The sequence below is a fragment of the Cherax quadricarinatus genome, chromosome 74, assembly GCF_038502225.1.
Source record: "Cherax quadricarinatus isolate ZL_2023a chromosome 74, ASM3850222v1, whole genome shotgun sequence".
Lineage (NCBI taxonomy): Eukaryota > Metazoa > Arthropoda > Malacostraca > Decapoda > Parastacidae > Cherax > Cherax quadricarinatus.
Window position 1 is genome coordinate 3,540,304 of NC_091365.1, and position 23,466 is coordinate 3,563,769.

The window sequence follows — 23,466 nt, forward strand, 5'->3', positions numbered from 1 at the left end:
CTACCACTGTAAAAGAACTAATTACAAACTTAAAAATGTAAATAACAAAAAAAGGCACAATACCGTGACTGGAACGATACACAAATAACCCGCACATAGAAGAGAGGAGCTTACGATGACGTTTCGGTCCGACTTGGACCATTTACAAAGTAAGATTGTATCATAAACTGTACTACCTCAGATACTCGAATTACTATATACTGTATAGCAACTGAAAAAAATTAATATCCTCTGGGGCTCTTCACAGACCTATAAAAAGCATTTGATACAGTAGATCACTAAAACTACTTTATAACTGTCAGGGCTACTACAAGTGCTATATAATTGTCAGTGACTACTACAAGCACAGGTTAAACATCACTAATCTGGCAATCAGTTATCTGGTTCCATCAGTAATCCAGCACTAATTTCAGCTAGCATAATTTCAAATTTCATCATTATGCTGACTGAAATTGTGCAGATGGTTGTAAATCCACAGCACCAAGCCAGTGGAGGAGAAAGCAGTGATGAAAATGAGGAAGATGTAGCAGAAAGTCTCTCTATTGATAGGTTAATTAAGTGTATTCTAACCTAACCACTCTGTAATCCAGCAAACTACAGGTCCCAATGATGCCGGATTAGTGATGGTTGACCTGTACTATATAACTGATGGACTACTACAAGGGCAAAGCATTTCCTTACACCTGTTGTCCTGCTCACCTAGCAGAAAATAGGTACCTGGGTGTTAGCCCACTGGCATGAGTCGCATCCTGGGGAGACAAGATTGAGGACCCCAATGGAAGTAAGTTACAGCCTTTGATGATGCACTGACTTTCTTGGGTTATCCTTGGTGGCTAACCCTCCGGGGTTAAAAATCCAAATGAAATCTTATCTCTTATCACTTATAAGGACTATACAACTGTTAGGGACTACTATCAGGATTATATAACTCTTAGGGATTTCTAGAAGACTATACAGTGGAACCCCAAGTTTCGTCTGCCCTGAGTATCATATGCTTCGAGTTTAGAACCATTTTTACAGCTAAATTTTGTCCCAAGTTTCGCACTGTATGGCCTGTCTAACAGGATCACAGATGCCACACACATCTTATTAAAAAATACAATTTTGGTGACCCATTTCATACCATTTTCAATCCAAATTATGCCAACTTAGGTTGTATACAATGGACTAGATTCCATAAAATTTACTTTCTTTGTAACAGCAGTGTTTGTATTAACATAACTGACCAACTGCCAAATAACCCTTCAGCTATACAACATACAACTACGTATATGACTTTTAATATAAATCACTAATATAAAATGACAAATGTTTCAAGTACATGTATCCAACAACTCTCTTCAATTACTATATAACACAACTAAGTAAGTACAGTATCTGCACCCTAAAGGAGGGGTGGAGACATTAGCAGTTTTGAGGTGTAGTATCAGTGCCACTCTGGCAAGACTGTGATAGTAAAAGCATTTCTTCTTTGTGTGGGTCACTACCTTGGTGGGAGACAGTTTCTGGAATCAAAATTTTTAAAGTATTTATATGACACTTACTCAAGTGTCATTGCAAAGATCTAATGTGGATTGCATCAATCAACCCAGTTACTACATGAGATGAATTTAATAAACTATACTGACAAAGATTGAAGATCTGCTCAATAAAACGGTATAACTTCCCAACATCCCTCTAGCTTACACCAACAGAGCCCACTAAGGTTACCATGATTATTAACACTAAATAACAAATCAAGGTATGTAACCCATGTGCCACCACTACTGTATAAACAATTGGCTCAAATCCTTTCACCTACCATTGCATTAATCTTCAACAATTCACTAGATACCAACATTTCCCAGCATTATTCAAGCTAGCAAGGATTACACCAATATACAAAGGTGGTGACCCAACATATATAAACAATTATAGGCCAATATCAAACTTGCTGTTGGAGTGTGAGCAGGGTAACATTTAGTGAAGGGATTCAGGGAAACCTGTTATTTTTTATAGCCAGACTCGAGTCCTGGAAATGGGAAGTACAATTCCTGCACTCTAAAGGAGGGGTTTGGGATATTGGCAGTTTGGAGGGATATGTTGTGTATTTTTATAGATATACTTCCAAGCTGTTGTATTCTGAGCACCTCGGCAACAACAGTGATTATGTATGAGTGAGGTGAAAGTGTTGAATGATGATTAAAGTATTTTCTTTTTGGGGATTTATTTTCTTTTTGGTCACCCTGCCTCGGTGGGAGACGGCCGACTTGTTGGAAAAAAAAAAAATTATACTCCCCCAGGATGCAACCCATACCAGTAGGCCTGCTGCAGCATTCCTCCTCTCTTCTGTGAACAGTGCCAATGGATATAGGGGAACATGCCCACTTGTGCCCGGGATCGAATCCTGGTCAATTGACCCCACTACCAATCGAGCCATGATATATCAAACATTTCATCTCTGCTTCCTACATACACTCTTGCAGGATGGGTACAGGCTGCATATTAAAGATATTTAACTAACACTTGAAGAATTGGGACACTTATGCAACATATGGGAATCTTTATTGAAGAAACTTTTTGCCACACAGTGGCTTCATCAGTCCAGTACAAAGTAGAAATGGTTAATGAAAGGAGGAGTTTGAGGTAATCAGTCCCTCAGCCTGGAATCGATGTGTTCAGTCCATCACTCTTGCAGACCATTTACTAGTGTGGTTTTCTCCACCCCTCAGACTGGTCAATGTTGCTGTGTTGATCAGTGTTGCAGCACACACAGCCAGGCACAGCAGTTACCACACCTGAAACATTATAACCATCAACATTACACATATATACACAAACATTACCATGCAATATAAACTAATAACATTACTGCTGACTGATATACCCATTAATATTTAACGTAGTAAAACTATATATTTAATATTTCTTTCACATAAACCTGATGACTAACAATTTCTTTACATGGAAGTCTATATCTGGATCACAAGGCATAAGTTACTTGGATTAAGAGACCTTCACTAAGTTATTTTTCAATAATGGAAAAAAATAGCACAGAACTACATACACCATTATGGATTATGTAATGCCTAGTGTGAGAGTTATTGTTTGATCAGAGGAAGGGAAGTAGCTCCAGTTCCTCGCATCAAAGCGCCTCCACTAAAGTCAATTACCCCCTCCCCCTCCAAGACATTAGACCCCAAAGAAAATTAAGACTTAAAATAATAAATTTAATGACAAAACTTGTGGCGAGGACCAGGAGCTGCAGCTCAGCTCTGCTGTTGTACTTACAAACACATCAACAGACAATACTTACATTATTTAGGTGCATTAAGAGGCTGAGGAAGTGGTAAAGCTGGCAGGGCAGCAGGAGCAGCAACACGTCTTCCCTGTACGACCATTGAAGGTTAACTGACTTTTAGTACCCTTGAGGTTGGTCGCTGTCTTGATCTTCATTATAATACCATCACTGATAACCTGACTAACTCTGACTACCACGACTAGATGGCACCTTTGCTATATCTTACCTATGAAGAATTTCGAGAGTATATCTACTCTCTGAGCCCGGCCATGGGCCAGGCTCGTCTAATGCTCGCCTGGTCAACCAGGCTGTTGCTGCTGGAGAGACGCTGCACGACTATACGATCACTACTCATGGTGGAGCACTCAACCCATGGGGGTCATGGACCACCTGGGGAGATATGTTCACTCCCAGATGGTATAGATCACATTCCTTGGATCAAGAGACCCTCGCCACCACCTTCAAGGAATCTCTCTCCAGGCCACCACTCTTACCACCAGAGTACTAGTGGTACTATTGTACTATTTACCACTAGTATGTGAAGGGCAGATTATTTTACTACTAGTACTCTACATGAAAGGGAGAATATGTAAACATTCAGTTAAGTGCTAGAACCGTACTGCTCATAATAGTAACAAATTGGCATATGGGTCGTACTCATTTTTCATCATATACAGTATTATATTCAAGTGTGGAGTTACTCAAGTAGGGATAGGCCTATTTAGGAGTGTTACGTTATAGATTAGGTTAAGTTAGGTGATAGGTTAGGTTAGTTTAGGTTAGGTTATAGGTTGGATTAGGTTAGGGAAGGGAAGGGAAGGGAAGGGAAGGGAAAAGGAAATGGGACGGAAAGGTGGGATGAGAAGGATGTAGCAGGGAAGGGAGAAGTGGGGAGTATTTGGATTTGGTCCAAGGAAGAAGACCAAAAGGACCAATTCCTCAGATCAAGAGCCTTTTCACTACAGCAAGGATTATTATTATAATCAAAAAGAAGCGCTAAGCCACAAGGACTATACAGAGCTGCAGGGCAGGAAGGAAGCGAGGGCATCAGGTGGCAAAAGGGAGATGGATGAGTAATAGGTTACGGATAACAGCGGGGTAGTGGATGGTGAAAGGATAAAGGGCAGCAAGAGACTGAACTAGAAAGGGCTGAGGGGAGTGCAAAAAGTATCATCAGAGTTTGTGGAGTAAATCAGTTGTTGTCAAGAAGTCAATGAGAGAGTCAGGATTAAAGGAGGGTCCATCAGCAAGAAGGGAAGGTAAAGAGAGAGTAGTAGAACGAAGACGAGGTTGGAGGTAAATTCTGCGTGCTCATTGATAGAGGGCAGTAACAGAATGTGGCTAATCGATACTGGAACTTGACACTGCTCACAGAGAGGAACAGGGTGCCTCTCCATGAGATACCCATGAGTAAGACGAGTGTGGCCAATGCGAAGGCGGGAGAGAGTGGTCTCCCAACCTCGGCACTGATGACAAGAAGACGGCCAGTAACCTATGCTCGGTTTAATAGAATGAAGTTTGTTACCGAGCAGAGTTGACCAACGTTGTTGCCAATGGGTGCAAAGGTGGGTAGCTATTGCAGCAAAATAGTCCAGAAATGGAACACCTCGATAGGAAATTGGTAGGTCATGTACTGCTGACCGCGCAGCAGTGTCTGCCTGTTCATTGCCCTGTACGTCGACATGACCAGGGACCCAACAAAAAACTATATGTTTGGTAGATATACGGCGTAGCCAAAGTTGGATACGGAGAACTAGGGGATGAGATGTATCAAATTTTCGTATAGCCTGTAGAGCACCAAGGGAGTCTGAGACTACTACAAAAGATGACACAGGCATAGATGCAATACGAATAAGTGCTGCAAGAATGGCATACAGTTCAGCAGTAAAAATGCTAGCTGAAGATAGTAAATGCCCCCGCACGACGCTATCTGGAAACACTGCTGCGAATCCGACGCCGTCTGAAGACTTAGAGCCATCTGTGTACACAGCGGTGGCATGAGAATGGGAGTGGAAGTGATCAAGAAAAAGAGAGCGGGAAGCCACCGTAGGCAGTTAAGCTTTCGAGCAAGGGAGTGAGAAAGAACAGACCCGAACAGCTGGAACTTCCCAGGGGAGTAGGGAAAAGTGAGATGCTACATGAACATATAAAGGTGGTAACTGAAGGGAAGACAAGAGTGAATGTAGGCGAAGAGAAAAGGGACGGAGCAAACGGGCGGCGAACGAATAAAGAATGTCTACTAATATCGGTGACCATTCTATAAATGGAAGGATTGTGTAGATCGTGAGAGCGTACATAGTAGCGAAGGCAATGGGCATCACGGCTATCAGACAAGGATGGAACATTTGCTTCTGTATAGAGGCTCTCAACAGGGGAAGAGCGAAAAGCACCAAGGCACAAACGTAATCCTTGGTGATGGATAGAGATAAGGCTAGAGAGAGTAGCAGGAGAGGCCGCGGAATAAATCTGGTCACCATAATCGAGTTTCGATAAAACGAGGGCTGAATGTAGGCGAAGCAGAGTTCGACGATCAGCTCCCCAGGAAAGATGAGCAAGGGTTTTAAGAAGGTTTAGCCGGCTGTGACAAGTTGCCTTCAGAGAGGTAATGTGAGGTTTCCAGGATAACCGACGGTCAAAGAGAAGGCCTAGAAACCTGACTATCACGTTCGGGGATACGGGAGCCATAGAGATACAAAGGAGGATCGGAGATAACAGAGCGTCTAGTGAAAGTAATTTGGTGAGTTTTGGTACTTGAAAATTTAAACCCATGCGTGGTGGCCCAAGTGGAAGCACGGTCGACCGCATGCTGGAGAGAAACTGCAATAAGGTGACAGTCAGCGCCTGCACAAGTAATAGCAAAGTCATTAACATAGAGTGATGACCAAATACTGAGTGCAAGAACAGAGGCCAAATCATTTATAGCAAGGAGAAAAATTGTTGTGCTTAGAACACATCCCTGAGGGGCACCTTCAGCTTGGACAAAGTCCGGGGAAAGAACATTATTGACTCGAACACAGAAATGTCTGTCAGTTAAAAAGTTCTTAAGGAAGGATGGTAGATTGCCTCGGAGGCCTAAGGAATGGGCCTGGGCCAAAATATTATACCTCCAAGTTGTGTCATATGCCTTCTCAAGGTCAAAAAATATGGCAATAACCGAGTGATTATTCGCAAAGGCATTACGAACATACGTATCCAAGCGTAGTAAGAGGTCTATGGTAGAACGACCCTTACGAAAGCCATATTGACTAGCGGAGAGACTGTTGTGTGTCACTAAATACCACATTAAACGTCGATTTACGAGACGTTCCATCACTTTGCAAACTGCACTAGTAAGAGCGATGGGGCGATAGTGGGAGGCATCATGTCCTGTAGTACCCGGTTTGCGGAAAGGGAGAACAATGGCAGATTTCCACAGCTGGGGAAGAACTCCTTGTGCCCAAATAAGATTGAAGAGGTGTAAGAGGACTACAAGGGCTGACCGATGTAAATGTTGTAACATACAAATATGAATGTCGTCAGGCCCAGCTGCCGATGATCGGCAAGCTGAGAGCGTTGCCTCCAGTTCTTGAAGTGTAAAAGGCACATTATACTGTTCTTCTCTGAGAGAAGAAAAGTCCAAGGGTACTAACTCTCTGGCAGACTTTGAGGAAAGAAACGAGGAGCATAGATGGAGCCCTCGGGAAATACGGACCAGATGTGTGCCAAGTTCAATGGCAACGTCGAGAGGGTTTGCTACATCAACACCAGCGACCCGTAGAACAGGAGCCGGGTCAGGAGAGTATTTACCACTCAATTTCCTCACTTTTTTCCAGACTGCACTCATAGAAGAAGCACAGGTGATGGTGGAAACATAGTCTCGCCAACAAGTGCGTTTAGCTTCACGGATGACACGGCGAGCGATCGCACGCTTCTGCTTAAAATCAAGAAGTCTCTCAGCGGTTCTATTGTACCGGTACCTGCCCCATGCAGCACGTTTCAAACGTACTGCACGAGCACAAGCAGGAGACCACCAAGGCACGCACTTCTGAGAATGCCTGCCTGAGGTTTGCGGTATAGAATGAGAAGCTGCGGTATAAACTGACGTCGTGAAGATGTGTAGGAGCTCATCAATGGAGGATGAAGAAGGAACCTCACTAAAGGCAGTGAGGTGTGAGTAAAGATCCCAATTTGCCCAATCAAATTGCCAGCGAGGGCTACGGAAAGGTGGTGAATAGGAAGGAGAAGTAAGAATGATCGGAAAATGATCGCTGTCATGTAAGTCTGGTAGAACAGACCAGGTGAAGTCTAGTGCAGTGGAGGAAGAGCAGACTGATAGATCGATGCAAGAGAGAGTATGAGTACGAGGATCAAAATGGGTGGGAGTACCCGTATTTAAAACATGGAGCGGGTGAGAGGTGAGAAAAGCCTCCAACTGGATGCCACATGAGTCACAATGAGACCCCCCCCCAGAGGAAATGGTGGGCATTAAAATCACCAAGTAACAGAAGTGGTGGCAGTAAGGATGAAACAAGAAAGGCAAAGTCTGGGATAGAAAATGCCCGAGAAGGAGAGATATAAAGAACATATTGTAAACCACTTATTCAAGTGGATACGGGCTGCAGTGTAATGCAGCTAGGTATGGACAAATAGTTGACAGTACGGAATATCATTGCGTAGAAGAAGGGCACTTTCATTAAAGGTCCCATCTGAGAAAGAATCCGAAGAATACAATAAATTATAGCCTGAGATAGGTTGGAAAACAGCCGAGTGTAATTTTGGTTCTTGTAAGCAAGCACCAACAGGGGAAAACCTGGAAAGCAACATCTGAAGCTCACCCCGATTACCCCTGAGGCCGCGGATATTCCACTGTAAATAGGCCATGATTGGCGATGAAGAAAATACCAGGAATCTGTAGGTAAAGGCACCTACGGACTAGAGGGGTTAGAAAAGTCAACGTGTGGTGGCGTTGGAAGACGTTCAAGTAGCGAAGGAATGGAGCGTTGCGAAGAATGGGGTTGAGAAGATGGAGGAGAGGGAAGAGAAGGAACAGGAAGTGAATCAGTGTCCATTGAAGGTTTAGTCTCTGCAATATATTCTGAAATGGCTTCAAGTGTTTCTGAATTCGAAGATGAATGGGAGACCATATTGGAGATAGAAGGAGGGTGAGTAAAGATTGGGACAGTAATGGACTGTACCAAAGTAGAGGGGGACGAAAGAGTGTAAGGGACTGGAGATGAAGTGTGGGGGGGGACAGAAGAGGCAGAAACCTGGAAGGTGGCAGAAGAGGGAGAAACTTGAGAGGGGACGGGGGTGGAAGGCATAGTACGAGGAGGAGGGTGAATCTCCACACTTGTAATAGAGCCAGAGAGAGGGGAAGAACTAGGTACAGAGACTGGAAAGGTAAAGTGTGGAGGTGGAAGAAGGGAAGGAAGGGGCAAAGAAGATTTGAGCAATGTGGATTTTTTGGACTTCTGAGTAGAGGGGCGATTGGTATTAGGTGTCGTACGAGGTCTTGTCGATACTGGGGCTTGTGAGGAAGGATGCGAAGATGTGAGAACAGACTGAGTTGTAGTCGGGACGTCAAAGCCAAGGACGGCAAAAGGATTAGATGCCGTAGTGGCTATGGGAGGGGTAACAACAGAGGAGGCTGCAGAAGATGGGACCCCAGAAGTGGGGGGATGTTTGGAAACACGAGAATAAGAAACACGGGGTTGTCTCCCTTGGAGGCGGAGATGAGTTACTGCCATAGCATAAGGGAGACCTTCTGCCTCTTTGAGGCAACGGATTTCACGTTCATTTAAGTAGACCTGGCAACGGCGGGAGTACGAAGGGTGAGCTTCATTACAATTAAGGCAAGATGGAGGTTGACTGCAAGATGTATTAGAATGGTCGTCGGCACCACAGACTGGGCATTCAGCCATAGATCTGCAATATTTCGCTGGGTGACCAAAACGCCAGCAATTTCTACATTGTTGCGGTGTAGGTATCACCTTTCGAACTTGTAACCGATGTCCCGCGACATATACAGAGGACGGGAGTTCTCGGCTGTCAAAAGTTAAACAAGCCACATTGCAAGGATAACGTCTCCGCCCCCGGGCAGGAAGGACATAAGTGTCTACTTTGAGGATTGGGAGATCCTGGAGTTCCAGCTGTTCAAAAATGTCATTGCCACATGACTGGAAATTCTGTTGGACTATGGTATGGGGCAGAATGACAGTACCACTACAAGAATTGAGAGAAAGATGTTTTTCAATAGTGATAGGAGTAGTATCGATATTCGAAAGGAGAGAAAGATCATGAGCTTGGGTAGCATTCTGGACAGTGACGATGCGCGTACCGCTCTTGAGAGCATGAAATGAAATATCTCCGCCAACATGACGCAGGAGCGCTTTGCCAATACTATGGTCAGAAAGGTAGGCAGAAGAAGAAGTCGATCTTAAAGTAAAGAATTTAGTCCATTGTGTGGTCCGAAACTGAGCGTGGAGAAGGAGTGCTTGACGTGTCGGTCTTTTCCGAGTAGAATGGGAAGGTAACGAAGGAGCATCATCAGGAGATTGACGTTGGCGTTTAGGAGTAGGACCGGAGTTGGTCCGGCGTGAAATGGGCGGGCAATTCGAAAATTGCCGTACCATAGAGGGAGAAGCCGGAAGCATAGTCAAAGGAGAGCGGAGTTCAGACAAATCGAAGGAGTCAGTCGAAGCCCCGGTACCTGAAGCGGGTGAGGAAACAGCACCAGCAAGAGGTACAGGGGCATCAGGAGTGTCCGAAGAGTGGTCTAAACACAAGGCAGGGTCAGAATGGGGTGCGGTATCAAGAAGGGGCCCGGGGGTAGTGGGTTCATGGACTAGGGCTGCCATGGTTAGGTTACTCCTTTGCTTTTTGTTTTTAAGAAAAAAAAAAAGAAAATAAAATAAAAATAAAAAAAAAAGAATAAAAAAAGGGGGGAGCGGGGAGGAATAGTTCCCAGGAGGAATGAAAGGGCCGGAAATCTCCCTCCGCGCCCAAGAGGACCTCAACACCGCTAGTAGCGCAGATGCAGCATGGAACCCGTGCCATACCCTACCCTTCATGCCAGTAAACCAGCAATCCGGGATAGCAACCTCACATCTGCCGAGCTACCTCGGTGGACAAAAGAGAGGGCGGCCCTATATCCGCCACAAAGCATACCTCCTTCGGCCACCACCCCCGGAATCCGAAAGGTGGCTTCCAGAGATACACCCGTCACCCGAAAGACACCCAAAGCTACTCCGGGATACCGGAGAGGGATCGGGACATCCCCAGGCAATCCAGATTCCATGGCAAACTACGCCACCGCCAAGAACCTCAACGGAATGGGATGGACCCCGGTGTCCTTTCCCCTACCTAGGAACTAGCGCGCCTGTGGGAGAAATCCCAAAGGCCAAAAAGAGGAAGGGCAAAAGGGAGGGGTGAGGAGGAGGAGGAGGAATGGAAAAAGGGGAGGCTGGGGAGGATGGGATAGGGGAGGGGAGAATGGGGGGTAATTAGGTTCGGTCTGAGGAAGAAGACCGACAGGGCTAATTCCTCAGACCAAGAGCCTCTTCACCACACCAAGGAGCCCCCCTTGAAGAGGACTACAGCAAGGAACCCCTTTGAAGAGGATAAAAATAATAATCATAATAATAATAAAACTAAGCACTAAACCCAAAAGGGTCATATAGTGCTACAGAGTGGGATGTCCTAAAGAGATATGCAGAGGTCAATAACTAAGCACTTAAACCCATAAGGGTCAATACTAAAGATAAAATATAGCTTCCAATAAGTCCAAGAGGTAAATAAAAAGCCTTTCTACCAGCTTTAATTTACAGATACATGCAGTATATTTTTGTACACAGTGTAGCAGTGAAGAAAAATCAACTTTATATTATTATTATTATTATTATTGTAAAACACTCACAAAGGGACATACTACCATCTTATTGCAAGTGTAAAACAAAGCTGTTAACTGTTTTGTACTCTGGCATATTTTTATAATCATAACCATCTCAACATGTAAGCTGACTGATAAATCTAAAAATTGCCATTTTCCTGTATTTCTTAATGGTTCTTAGTCCCACTGTATTTATTTTCAAATTTAGAAGACCTGGTTTGAGACCAGGTAATACGGGTGTTGATCCCCAGAACCATCCTAAAGAGGCATACATATCTACATAAGTAATATTAACACAACCTACACAGCTTCCTGGAGGAGAGAAGTAAACCTGTTGATCTTTGAAGCCATGGACATGTCTATGTACTTATCACCAACCGAAACTAACATGCCTCCAATAATTGATGGATCAACCTTCAAGCTCAACTGAAGGCTCTCGCCTGGCTGCAAGAATGCTTTAAGGGATGACTCTAGCTCATTCTTCATAGCAGCATCTAATGCCTGAAAAATAAAACATCAGCAATTTTAACCAGACCAACTTTAATACTGTTTATGGATAAAGCATATAAATAAAAAAAAATGCCAAACCTGAATGGGTCATTTAGCATGTGTGTGTTTCAAGTTATAAGAGGGGTTAATGGAATTAAGGGTTAGTGAAGGTGTAAAATTAACATCATTGTTGGTGTAACAGGTGAGTATTTGTTAAAAACTCAGAGGGAATTTCCATCAAAGATGGTGATCCTTGATGCAAGATCCTCTGATATTATCACGAAATCTTTCACATTAGTTTTCCACTCTAGCGTGTAGTTAAATTTGGCTTTATACTCCATTCTAGTTTGTATTTCCTCAATTTTTCCGTAAGGGAATAACTGAAATTTCTTCTTATTGAACTTGTTTTCAGAAGCCCACTGGAATACTGGGTTAATACCACATGGAAACACTAAATATTGGTTATAGTGCCTTGTGGAAACAGTTATCAGACTGATCTGGGGAAAGAAGCTCCAATTTTTTGGATCAAGAGCCCTTTGACACTTATAGAGCACAAGTGGCTTGAGAAACAGAAAAAAAAAATAAGTGACATAAATGTTACCATAATGGTAACACATGGAAGGAAAAAAAGGTAAAGGACTATGTAGAGGGTTGTGTGTAGTAAACAGAAAATAAATTTGTGCAGAATCTATGCTAGGATATCTGTAGGCATGCAATTCTGACAATCCAAAAAAAAATGCCATGACCTAATGACTAAAGGAGTGTCATTCTTCTTCCTGTGAACTTTTTCACCCTGAAATGTGTTATCAGTTCATGAAAGGCAATGTTACAACACACATTGCCAGGCACACTATTTGAAAAGGGATAAGAAGATACAGATCCTAAAAATCTTGGGAAATAAACCATGGTAGCTACAATCATTCAATAAAAAGATTTTTTAGTGCCAAGAGGAAAACATCGGCAGGAAATGATAAAAATACTCCACCTCCTCGAAGCCTTGTTGGAATGGAGGCCTAGCCAGTGGCCCCCCCACTCAAAAACAAATATTAGTGCCAACAAATAAAGCCCCCAACAAACAAGCAATATGACATTTGTGTTTGCAAATATACAGTGGAAGCTCGACTTATGAGCTTAATCTGTTCCGTGACCTAGCTCGTAACTCAATTTGCTTGTACAGTAGGGCCCCACTTTACGGCTACAGCGTTTCGCTTTACGGTGTTCTGCTAATACGGTCATTTCAAATTATGACCAAAACTCTCTATACGGCTCCCCCACCTGACTTTCTAATACGGTCACTGTGCCCCACCCAGTTTGTTTACATTCTGTGAGATCCATAAGCACTAAGTTTCTCCATTATGTCTGGAAACTCCAAAATTTTAAGTGTTTTTAAAAGTTATTTCACATTTTATATATACTCTGATAATTATGTATACTACCTGTACCTAAATAAACTTACACATTATGTTAGCATGCAGGTAAACATTAAAATCACTAAGAGTGTCTTATGTCTCGAGACACCATATTAATGATGATAATAATAATAATCACCGAGTCTCATTAAATGTCGTATACAGTTGTACATAACGTAACTTGTACACAAACCAGACGTGTACACCTGGTTTGTTTACAAAACTTGCATTCGCCTGGTTTGTTTACATAACTCAGCACCTGTCCTCCCTCATGTACGTATTCTCTCTCTCTCTCTCTCTCATTCTCTCTCTCTCATTCTCTCTCTCTCTCTCTCATTATCTCTCTCTCTCTCTCTCATTCTCTCTCTCTCTCTCTCTCTCATTCTCTCTCTCTCTCTCATTCTCTCTCTCTCATTCTCTCTCTCTCATTCTCCCTCTCATTCTCTCTCTCTCATTCTCCCTCTCATTCTCTCTCTCTCTCTCATTCTCTCTCATTCTCTCTCTCTCATTCTCTCTCTCTCTCTCATTCTCTCTCTCTCATTCTCTCTCTCTCTCTCATTCTCCATCTCTCATTCTCCATCTCTCATTCTCCATCTCTCATTCTCCATCTCTCATTCTCCATCTCTCATTCTCCATCTCTCATTCTCCATCTCTCATTCTCCATCTCTCATTCTCTCTCTCTCTCTCATTCTCTCTCTCTCATTCTCTCTCTCTCATTCTCTCTCTCTCTCTCTCATTCTCTCTCTCATTCTCTCTCTCTCTCTCTCTCATTCTCTCTCTCATTTTCTCTCTCATTTTCTCTCTCTCTCATTTTCTCTCTCATTTTCTCTCTCATTTTCTCTCTCTCATTTTCTCTCTCAATCTCTCTCTCATTCTCTCTCTCATTCTCTCTCTCTCTCATTCTCTCTCTCATTCTCTCTCTCTCTCTCATTCTCTCTCTCTCTCTCATTCTCTCTCTCTCTCTCTCATTCTCTCTCATTCTCTCTCTCTCTCTCATTTTCTCTCTCATTTTCTCTCTCTCTCTCTCATTTTCTCTCATTTTCTCTCTCTCTCTCTCATTTTCTCTCTCATTTTCTCTCTCATTTTCTCTCTCATTCTCTCTCTCATTCTCTCTCTCTCTCTCTCTCATTTTCTCTCTCTCTCTCTCATTTTCTCTCTCTCTCTCATTTTCTCTCTCTCTCTCTCTCTCTCTCTCTCTCTCTCTCTCTCTCTCTCTCTCTCTCTCTCTCATTTTCTCTCTCATTTTCTCTCTCATTTTCTCTCTCTCTCATTTTCTCTCTCTCTCATTTTCTCTCTCTCTCATTTTCTCTCTCATTTTCTCTCTCTCTCATTTTCTCTCTCTCTCTCTCTCATTTTCTCTCTCTCTCTCTCTCTCTCATTTTCTCTCTCATTTTCTCTCTCTCTCTCTCTCTCTCTCTCTCTCTCTCTCTCTCTCTCTCTCTCGTTTATTCATTTTTTTATCTCGTTTATTCACCTCTGACCCAACATTAAGACTACAAATATTTTAAGGTTAAGTAATGAGTGAACTGTATATGCATTTTATTGCTCTGGAATGCTTAAATGTCATAGAATATTATGTGTGGGTGGGTTGGCCTGGTATGGTAGCCTGGCTGGCTACCATATATACCATATTTGATTTCTTACAATAAATACTACTCATTTAGGTAGTAGGTTGGTAGACAGCAACTGCCCAGGGAGGTATTACCGTCCTGCCGAGTGAGTGTAAAATGAAAGCCTGTAATTGTTTTACATGATGGTAGGATTGCTGGTGTCCCTTTTTCTATCTCATAAACATGCAAGATTTCAGGTAAGTCTTGCTACATCTACTTACACTTAGGTCACACTTCACATACATGTACAAGCATATATATACATACCCCTCAGGGTTTTCTTCTATTTTCTTTCTAGTTCTTGTTCTTGTCTATTTCCTATCTCCATGGGAAAGTGGATCAGAATTCTTCCTCCATAAGCCATGCGTGTTGTAAGAGGCGACTAAAATGCCAGGAGCAAGGGGCTAGTAACCCCTTCTCCTGTATATATATTACTAAATGTAAAAGAAGAAACTTTCGTTTTTCCTTTTGGGCCACCTCGCCTCGATGGGATACGGCCGATGTGTTGAAAGAAAGAAATACTACTCGTCTCACCCTAGATTAAGACTACAAATATTTTAAGGTAAGTAATGAGCGTACTATATGTGTATTTTACTTTTTTGTTTCTTAATGCCTAGTTCTAGTGCTAACTTAATATATGTTAGTGTAGACTTGTTATCAAGTATTTATATGCATTTTAAGCAGAAAAAAAGGGTGTTCCACTTTACGGCAATTTCCGCTTTACAGCAGTAGCCCAGAACCTAACCTGCCGTATAATTGGGGTCCCTACTGTATGTCAAATCAGTTTTCCTCGTTTAAATTAACTGAAATGCCATTAATCCGTTCCAGCAGAATTCCTGCTTTCAGGAGGCAGGACAAAATACTTCAATATAACACTTATATCAACTCTACAGTTTATTTTTCTATCACAACTGATTTAATATGACATAATAAACAATATAACATAGAATGAATAAAACAGGCCATAATATGGCAAGTGGTGGCTGCCCGCTACTCCCACTCCCGCACTGACCATATCTTTCCATTCTTCCCCCTTCTGAAAATGAGTGTTTGTGTGGCTAACTGCACTAGATCACTAGTTTCATATGGAAAACACTGGAACAACGTATTTATAAATAAGAAATATTGTATATAAACATAATAGTAGGTAGTAGGTTGGTAGACAGCAACCACCCAGGGAGGTACTACCGTCCTGCCAAGTGAGTGTAAAACGAAAGCCTGTGATTGTTTTACATGATGGTAGGATTGCTGATGTCTTTTGTCTGTCTCATAAATATGCAAGATTACAGGCATGTCTTGCTACTTCTACTTACACTTAGGTCACACTACACATACATGTACACATTTATTTATACACACTCATCTGAGTTTTCTTTGATTTTATCTTAATAGTTCTTGGTCTTATTAATTTTCCTTTTATATCCATGGGGAAGTGGAATAAGAATCTTTCCTCCGTCAGCCATGCGTGTTGTAAAAGTCAACTAAAATGCTGGGAACAATGGGCTAGTAACCCCTTTTCCTGTAAAGATTACTAAAAAGAATAAGAAGAAGAAAATTGTCAAAGTGGGAAGTCTGAATGTGCGTGGATGTTGTGCAGATGATAAGAAAGAGATGATTGTGGATGTTATGAATGAGAAGAAGCTGGATGTCCTGGCTTTAAGTGAAACAAAGCTGAAGGGGGTGGGAGAGTTTCAGTGGAGAGGAATAAATGGGATTAGGTCAGGGGTTTCAAATAGAGTTAGAGCTAAAGAAGGAGTAGCAATAATGTTGAAGGATAAGCTATGGCAGGAAAAGAGGGACTATAAATGTATTAATTCAAGGATTATGTGGAGTAAAATAAAGATTGGATGTGAAAAGTGGGTTATAATAAGCATGTATGCACCTGGAGAAGAGAGAAGTGTAGAGGAGAGAGAGAGATTTTGGGAAATGTTGAGTGAATGTGTGGGGAGTTTTGAATCAAGTGTGAGAGTAATGGTGGTTGGGGATTTCAATGCTAAAGTGGGTAAAAATGTTATGGAGGGAGTAGTAGGTAAATTTGGGGTGCCAGGGGTAAATGTAAATGGGGAGCCTTTAATTGAGCTATGTGTAGAAAGAAATTTGGTAATAAGTAATACATATTTTATGAAAAAGAGGATAAATAAATATACAAGGTATGATGTAGCACGTAATGAAAGTAGTTTATTAGATTATGTATTGGTGGATAAAAGGTTGATGGGTAGGCTCCAGGATGTACATGTTTATAGAGGGGCAACTGATATATCGGATCATTATTTAGTTGTAGCTACAGTTAGAGTAAGAGGTAGATGGGAAAAGAGGAAGGTGGCAACAACAAGTAAGAGGGAGGTGAAAGTGTATAAACTAAGGGAGGAGGAAGTTCGGGTGAGATATAAGCAACTATTGGCAGAAAGGTGGGCTAGTGCAAAGATGAGTAGTGGGGGGGTTGAAGAGGGTTGGAATAGTTTTAAAAATGCAGTATTAGAATGTGGGGCAGAAGTTTGTGGTTATAGGAGGGTGGGAGCAGGAGGAAAGAGGAGTGATTGGTGGAATGATGAAGTAAAGGGTGTGATAAAAGAGAAAAAGGTAGCTTATGAGAGGTTTTTACAAAGCAGAAGTGTTATAAGAAGAGCAGAGTATATGGAGAGTAAAAGAAAGGTAAAGAGAGTGGTGAGAGAGTGCAAAAGGAGAGCAGATGATAGAGTGGGAGAGGCACTGTCAAAAAAATTTAATGAAAATAAGAAAAAATTTTGGAGTGAGTTAAACAAGTTAAGAAAGCCTAGGGAAAATATGGATTTGTCAGTTAAAAACAGAGTAGGGGAGTTAGTAGATGGGAGATGGAGGTATTGGGTAGATGGCGAGAATATTTTGAGGAACTTTTAAATGTTAAGGAAGAAACAGAAGCAGTAATTTCATGCACTGGTCAGGGAGGTATACCATCTTTTAGGAGTGAAGAAGAGCAGAATGTAAGTGTGGGGGAGGTACGTGAGGCATTACGTAAAATGAAAGGGGGTAAAGCAGCTGGAACTGATGGGATCATGACAGAAATGTTAAAAGCAGGGGGGATATAGTGTTGGAGTGGTTGGTACTTTTGTTTAATAAATGTATGAAAGAGGGGAAGGTACCTAGGGATTGGCGGAGAGCATGTATAGTCCCTTTATATAAAGGGAAAGGGGACAAAAGAGACTGTAAAAATTATAGAGGAATAAGCTTACTGAGTATACCAGGAAAAGTGTACGGTAGGGTTATAATTGAAAGAATTAGAGGTAAGACAGAATGTAGGATTGCGGATGAGCAAGGAGGTTTCAGAGTGGGTAGGGGATGTGTAGATCAAGTGTTTACATTGAAGCATATATGTGAACAGTATTTAGATAAAGGTAGGGAAGTTTTTATTGCATTTATGGATTTAGAAAAGGCATATGATAGAGTGGATAGAGGAGCAATGTGGCAGATGTTGCAAGTATATGGAATAGGTGGTAAGTTATTAAATGCTGTAAAGAGCCTCCGCGGTTTTTATGAGGATAGTGAGGCTCAGGTTAGGGTGTGTAGAAAGAGAGAGGATTAAGGAAAGACTACAGCTGTTGCAAGCCGTGCTTGTGACTATTTCAATGACAATTCCCAGAAAAGGACTTGCTACCTCAAGTCCTAATGGAAGGGGATTCCCCTTCTAAACAGTAAGAAGATAATGCTCTCCCCTCCTCCCATCCCATCAATCATCACCAGATCTTCAATAAAAGTAAGTGTCATGTAATTGTGCATGCCTTTTTCAGTTTGTGTGTATTAAAATTAACATTTCATGTGGTAAAAAAAAAATTTTTTCATACTTTTGGGCGTCTTGCACGGATTAATTTTATTTCCATTATTTCTTATGGAGAAAATTGATTCGCATAACGATTATTTCGCATAACGATGAGCCCTCTTGCACGGATTAAAATCGTTAACCGGGGGTCCACTGTATATGGAATAGGTGGTAAGTTATTAAATGCTGTAAAGAGTTTTTATGAGGATAGTGAGGCTCAGGGGTGTGTAAGGGAGAAGTAAAAGTAGGTCTTAGACAGGGATGTGTAATGTCACCATGGTTGTTTAATATATTTATAGATGGGGTTGTAAAGGAAGTAAATGCTAGGGTGTTCGGGAGAGGGGTGGGATTAAATTTTGGGGAATCAAATTCAAAATGGGAATTGACACAGTTACTTTTTGCTGATGATACTGTGCTTATGGGAGATTCTAAAGAAAAATTGCAAAGGTTAGTGGATGAGTTTGGGAATGTGTGTAAAGGTAGAAAGTTGAAAGTGAACATAGAAAAGAGTAAGGTGATGAGGGTGTCAAATGATTTAGATAAAGAAAAATTGGATATCAAATTGGGGAGGAGGAGTATGGAAGAAGTGAATGTTTTCAGATACTTGGGAGTTGACGTGTCGGCGGATGGATTTATGAAGGATGAGGTTAATCATAGAATTGATGAGGGAAAAAAGGTGAGTGGTGCGTTGAGGTATATGTGGAGTCAAAAAACGTTATCTATGGAGGCAAAGAAGGGAATGTATGAAAGTATAGTAGTACCAACACTCTTATATGGGTGTGAAGCTTGGGTGGTAAATGCAGCAGCGAGGAGACGGTTGGAGGCAGTGGAGATGTCCTGTTTAAGGGCAATGTGTGGTGTAAATATTATGCAGAAAATTCGGAGTGTGGAAATTAGGAGAAGGTGTGGAGTTAATAAAAGTATTAGTCAGAGGGCAGAAGAGGGGTTGTTGAGGTGGTTTGGTCATTTAGAGAGAATGGATCAAAGTAGAATGACATGGAAAGCATATAAATCTATAGGGGAAGGAAGGCGGGGTAGGGGTCGTCCTCGAAAGGGTTGGAGAGAGGGGGTAAAGGAGGTTTTGTGGGCAAGGAGCTTGGACTTCCAGCAAGCGTGCGTGAGCGTGTTAGATAGGAGTGAATGGAGACGAATGGTACTTGGGACCTGACAATCTGTTGGAGTGTGAGCAGGGTAATATTTAGTGAAGGGATTCAGGGAAACCGGTTATTTTCATATAGTCGGACTTGAGTCCTGGAAATGGGAAGTACAATGCCTGCACTTTAAAGGAGGGGTTTGGGATATTGGCAGTTTGGAGGGATATGTTGTGAATCTTTATATGTGTATGCTTCTAGACTGTTGTATTCTGAGCACCTCTGCAAAAACAGTGATAATGTGCGAGTGTGGTGAAAGTGTTGAATGATGATGAAAGTATTTTCTTTTTGGGGATTTTCTTTCTTTTTTGGGTCACCCTGCCTCGGAGGGAGACGGCCGACTTGTTGAAAAAAAAAAAAAAAAAAAAAAAAAAAAAAAAAAAAAAAAAAAAAAAAAAAAAAAAAAAACATAATAGAGAATGTGATGAAATAAACTGGTTTGATAAAGTGTACATACATATTTACGTACCTTGGAGAAGAGATGGTGGCAAAGGTTGAGGGTGGAAGATAGGCAGAGCAAAGTATGCTGTCAGTGGCTCTATAAACCCCAACATCATCATTGGAGGAGTTAGTTTCGTTTTGCCCTTTTTCAATCACTTAATCGCTTAACTTGCTACACTTCTCAGCACTGTCCTTTGCACTTACCTTCTTAGGACCCAGGGTTAGAAAAAAGAAATTTAGCAAAATAACTGTACAAAATGCAACCAAACCATGAGAAAAATGCTTCCACAGCGAGGGAAAACACTGCACTGCTCAGCAGATGTCATGGCATTCGCTGCGCCAACTAGTGGCGGCATTCTGAAGCTCCTCACTATTATAATAATTATTATCGTTATTAATTAAGAGAACTGGAGCACAGATCCAATTCCTTAGATCAAGAGCCCCTCACCAGCATCAAGAAACCTTGATTCTGGTGAGGAGCTCTTGATCTAGGGAATTGGATCTGTGCTCCAGTTCCCTAAACAACAAAAACAACAACAAAAACAACAAAAACAAAAACAAAAACAACAAAAACAACAAACAAAAACAAAAACAACAAAAACAACAAAAACAACAAAAACAAAAACAACAAAAACAACAACAAAAACAACAACAAAAACAAAAACAAAAACAAAAACAACAACAAAAACAAAAACAACAAAAACAAAAACAACAAAAACAACAAACAAAAACAAAAACTTGGCACATTGCACTGTTTACCTCGCCATGGAAGCCTTTCTCTTGTGTTTTGCTTGCATTTTGTACAGTTATTTTGCCAAATTTCTTTTTTCTAACTACTGGGACCATTTGAAGTCCCTTGACCAGTACTCCTTTGAAAGCAAGTGAGAAAGATGCATCATAATTTACACCTGGAAAACCCAAGAGGGTCTATTCCCAAATCTGCACACAGAAATCACGCCTGACAAAAGCAAAAGACTCGGCAGGTGGTGCAACATCCCCCCAGTGAAAAACGGGGTGCCGTGAGTACACTAAGAACACAGTAAGTGTCAGGGACCCCAAGACTGTTCAACTGCCTCCAAACATACATAAGCGGGATTACCAGTAGACCCCTAGCTGTCTTCAAGAGGAAGCTGCACGGAGTCAGTACCTAACCAGCCGGGTTGTGGTTCGCATGTTGGATTGCGTGCAGCCGGCAGTAACAGCCTGGTCGATCAGGCCTTGATCCACCATGAGGTCTGGTCATGGGCTGTGCTGTAGGGGTGTTAGGCCCCAGAACACCTTCCAGGTAGACTCCAAGTGATATAATCCACCACTACATTGAACTAAATGCCTGACTGACGAGACCATCAACCAGTATGCCTGGTTTCAGATTAGGTTGTAGGGAACATGACCCCTAGGACCATCTACAGGTAATCTATGAATAGGGAGAACTGAGCAGGTTAAAAAAATAAGACAAATTTGCCTTGAATTTCCTGTGCTAGTCACATTGTTTGATGGGTGCAATACAACAATCACAGATATTAAATCAGTGATAGAATAACAAAATGCAAGTATGGTAATAGTTACTGAAAAGGGCGAAAAATGTAGAGAACATCTTGGTAGAAGTACAGCAGTTTTCCATCTGCAGATTAAAATCTTTTAATATTCTGCATTAATAATAGTAAAGTATCTTAACCTTTAAACTGTCCAAACGTAGATCTACGTTTGCACCACTAGCGCTACGAACATAGATCTACATTTTTTTTTTTTACATGCTTTCAAATACAAAAAAAAAAAAAGTAGACCTACGTTCAGAGCACTAGTGGTGCAAACGTAGATCTACGTTTGGACAGTTTAAGGGTTAAGGATAAAGGGCTAAAGCTCACCTTAGCAGTAGTGACTTCACACAGGATTTCTCCTCTAACTGCTGCCATTATAGTTGCAAATGCAGCAACAACACCCTCTATATTTGACATTCGGCCATTTTCAGCAAGAGCACCTGTTTAAAAAGGTATTTACAGCAATAATACTTAAAAGTGCAAAGCTTCCAATGAAGGTTATAACAGGATTATTCTACAACCAGCAACTCTGACATATCTGCTTTTCTCTCTATATGCACAAAGATAACATCAAGCATGTATAGTCAAATTTTATGATTTACAATTCTAGTAAAACCATTTTGATATTCAGTGGTTTTACTATCAAAAGTTGCTATCATTAATCACCAGTTTTTAGGTGTCTTAATTTTGCTATCACTACCAATTTACTACTGTCATGACAAACTGTATACTGTATAAGAGAAAGATACTTATGTAATTATCAAGACATTTACTGAGGATACATTTTGCTAACCACATGAGAAGTACTGCTGGATATGTTGAGGACAGGAAGGAAAGGGGCTAAGTAATGGCTGTGTTTTGCTTGAATGCAATACATAGTGCTAGTATTTTGGATATGATGAAACTCCGTATTCTAAGTTATGATGTTCCTGGTAGTGACAAGTGATGACTACACACCATCTGTTACAATGAGCCAACTTCCTGATGACTAGTTAGCATCCTTCAAGTCCATGAGATGTCTACAAGTGTTGCCAAACACTTGAAGACTTCTCATGGACTCGAGTGTCTGAGCATCTCAACAAATGATGTTCAGTCATCACACATCATAATCACAATAAAAAGAATTTTAAGTAAATTTAAAGCAAATTTGTAATATGTTCCACCCAAACGTTACATCATCTTTGAAGGGGAAATCCTTAGTTACTATATAACCTTTTATAATACAGTGGACCCCCGGTTAACGATATTTTTTCACTCCAGAAGTATGTTCAGGTGCCAGTACTGACCGAATTTGTTCCCATAAGAAATATTGTGAAGTAGATTAGTCCATTTCAGACCCCCAAACATACACATACAAACGCACTTACATAAATACACTTACATAATTGGTCACATTCGGAGGTAATCGTTATGCGGGGGTCCACTGTACTTCCTTTTCAACCATTTTGGGGTCCAGACCTCCAACCTAAAACTTGTTCTCCAAGTCCAAAAATACTCCCCCCCCCCCATATTTTGGGAAAAACTAAATAATGCAGTCCTATGTGCTTATGTACATAGCTTAGCTCTTTCAGCTAAGCTATGTACATAAGCACAACCTTACCTTTACCTTTGACGAGTTTTGATAGTTTTTCTACTCGTGGAGCCTGGCCCTGGGTCGGGCTTTAGCCCATTTCTCACATCCCCTCTTTATTCTCCCATCAAACGTAAGGGGAATTGCCAACAGATCCCTGACTTCATGAGGGAACACCCTCCAGCTAAACTCCTTTCTTAGCTCCAATTCTCTCAGATATATCGGACTCCATCCCATTTACTCCTCTCTCCTATCCCTTTTATTTTTGCTTCACTTACTGCTAAAACATTTCTCATTTACCACATTAACACTCGTGCA

General features: G+C 41.5%; 1 protein-coding gene across 2 annotated transcripts in view; it reads right to left on the reverse strand.

The window, feature by feature from the left end:
- Nucleotides 1–11,062: 11,062 nt before the first annotated feature.
- ATPsynO (ATP synthase subunit O, mitochondrial) overlaps nt 11,063–23,466 on the reverse strand; it is a 41,425-nt gene continuing 29,021 nt past the window's right edge. For both annotated transcript variants that reach the window (XM_070100689.1, XM_070100690.1), the window contains 2 exons: nt 21,906–22,018; nt 11,063–11,648 (listed from right to left, as the gene is read on the reverse strand). In XM_070100689.1, the coding sequence (XP_069956790.1) occupies nt 11,448–11,648; nt 21,906–22,018 (314 nt within the window). In that variant the 3' untranslated portion in view covers nt 11,063–11,447. The remainder of the gene's footprint in view (nt 11,649–21,905; nt 22,019–23,466) is intronic.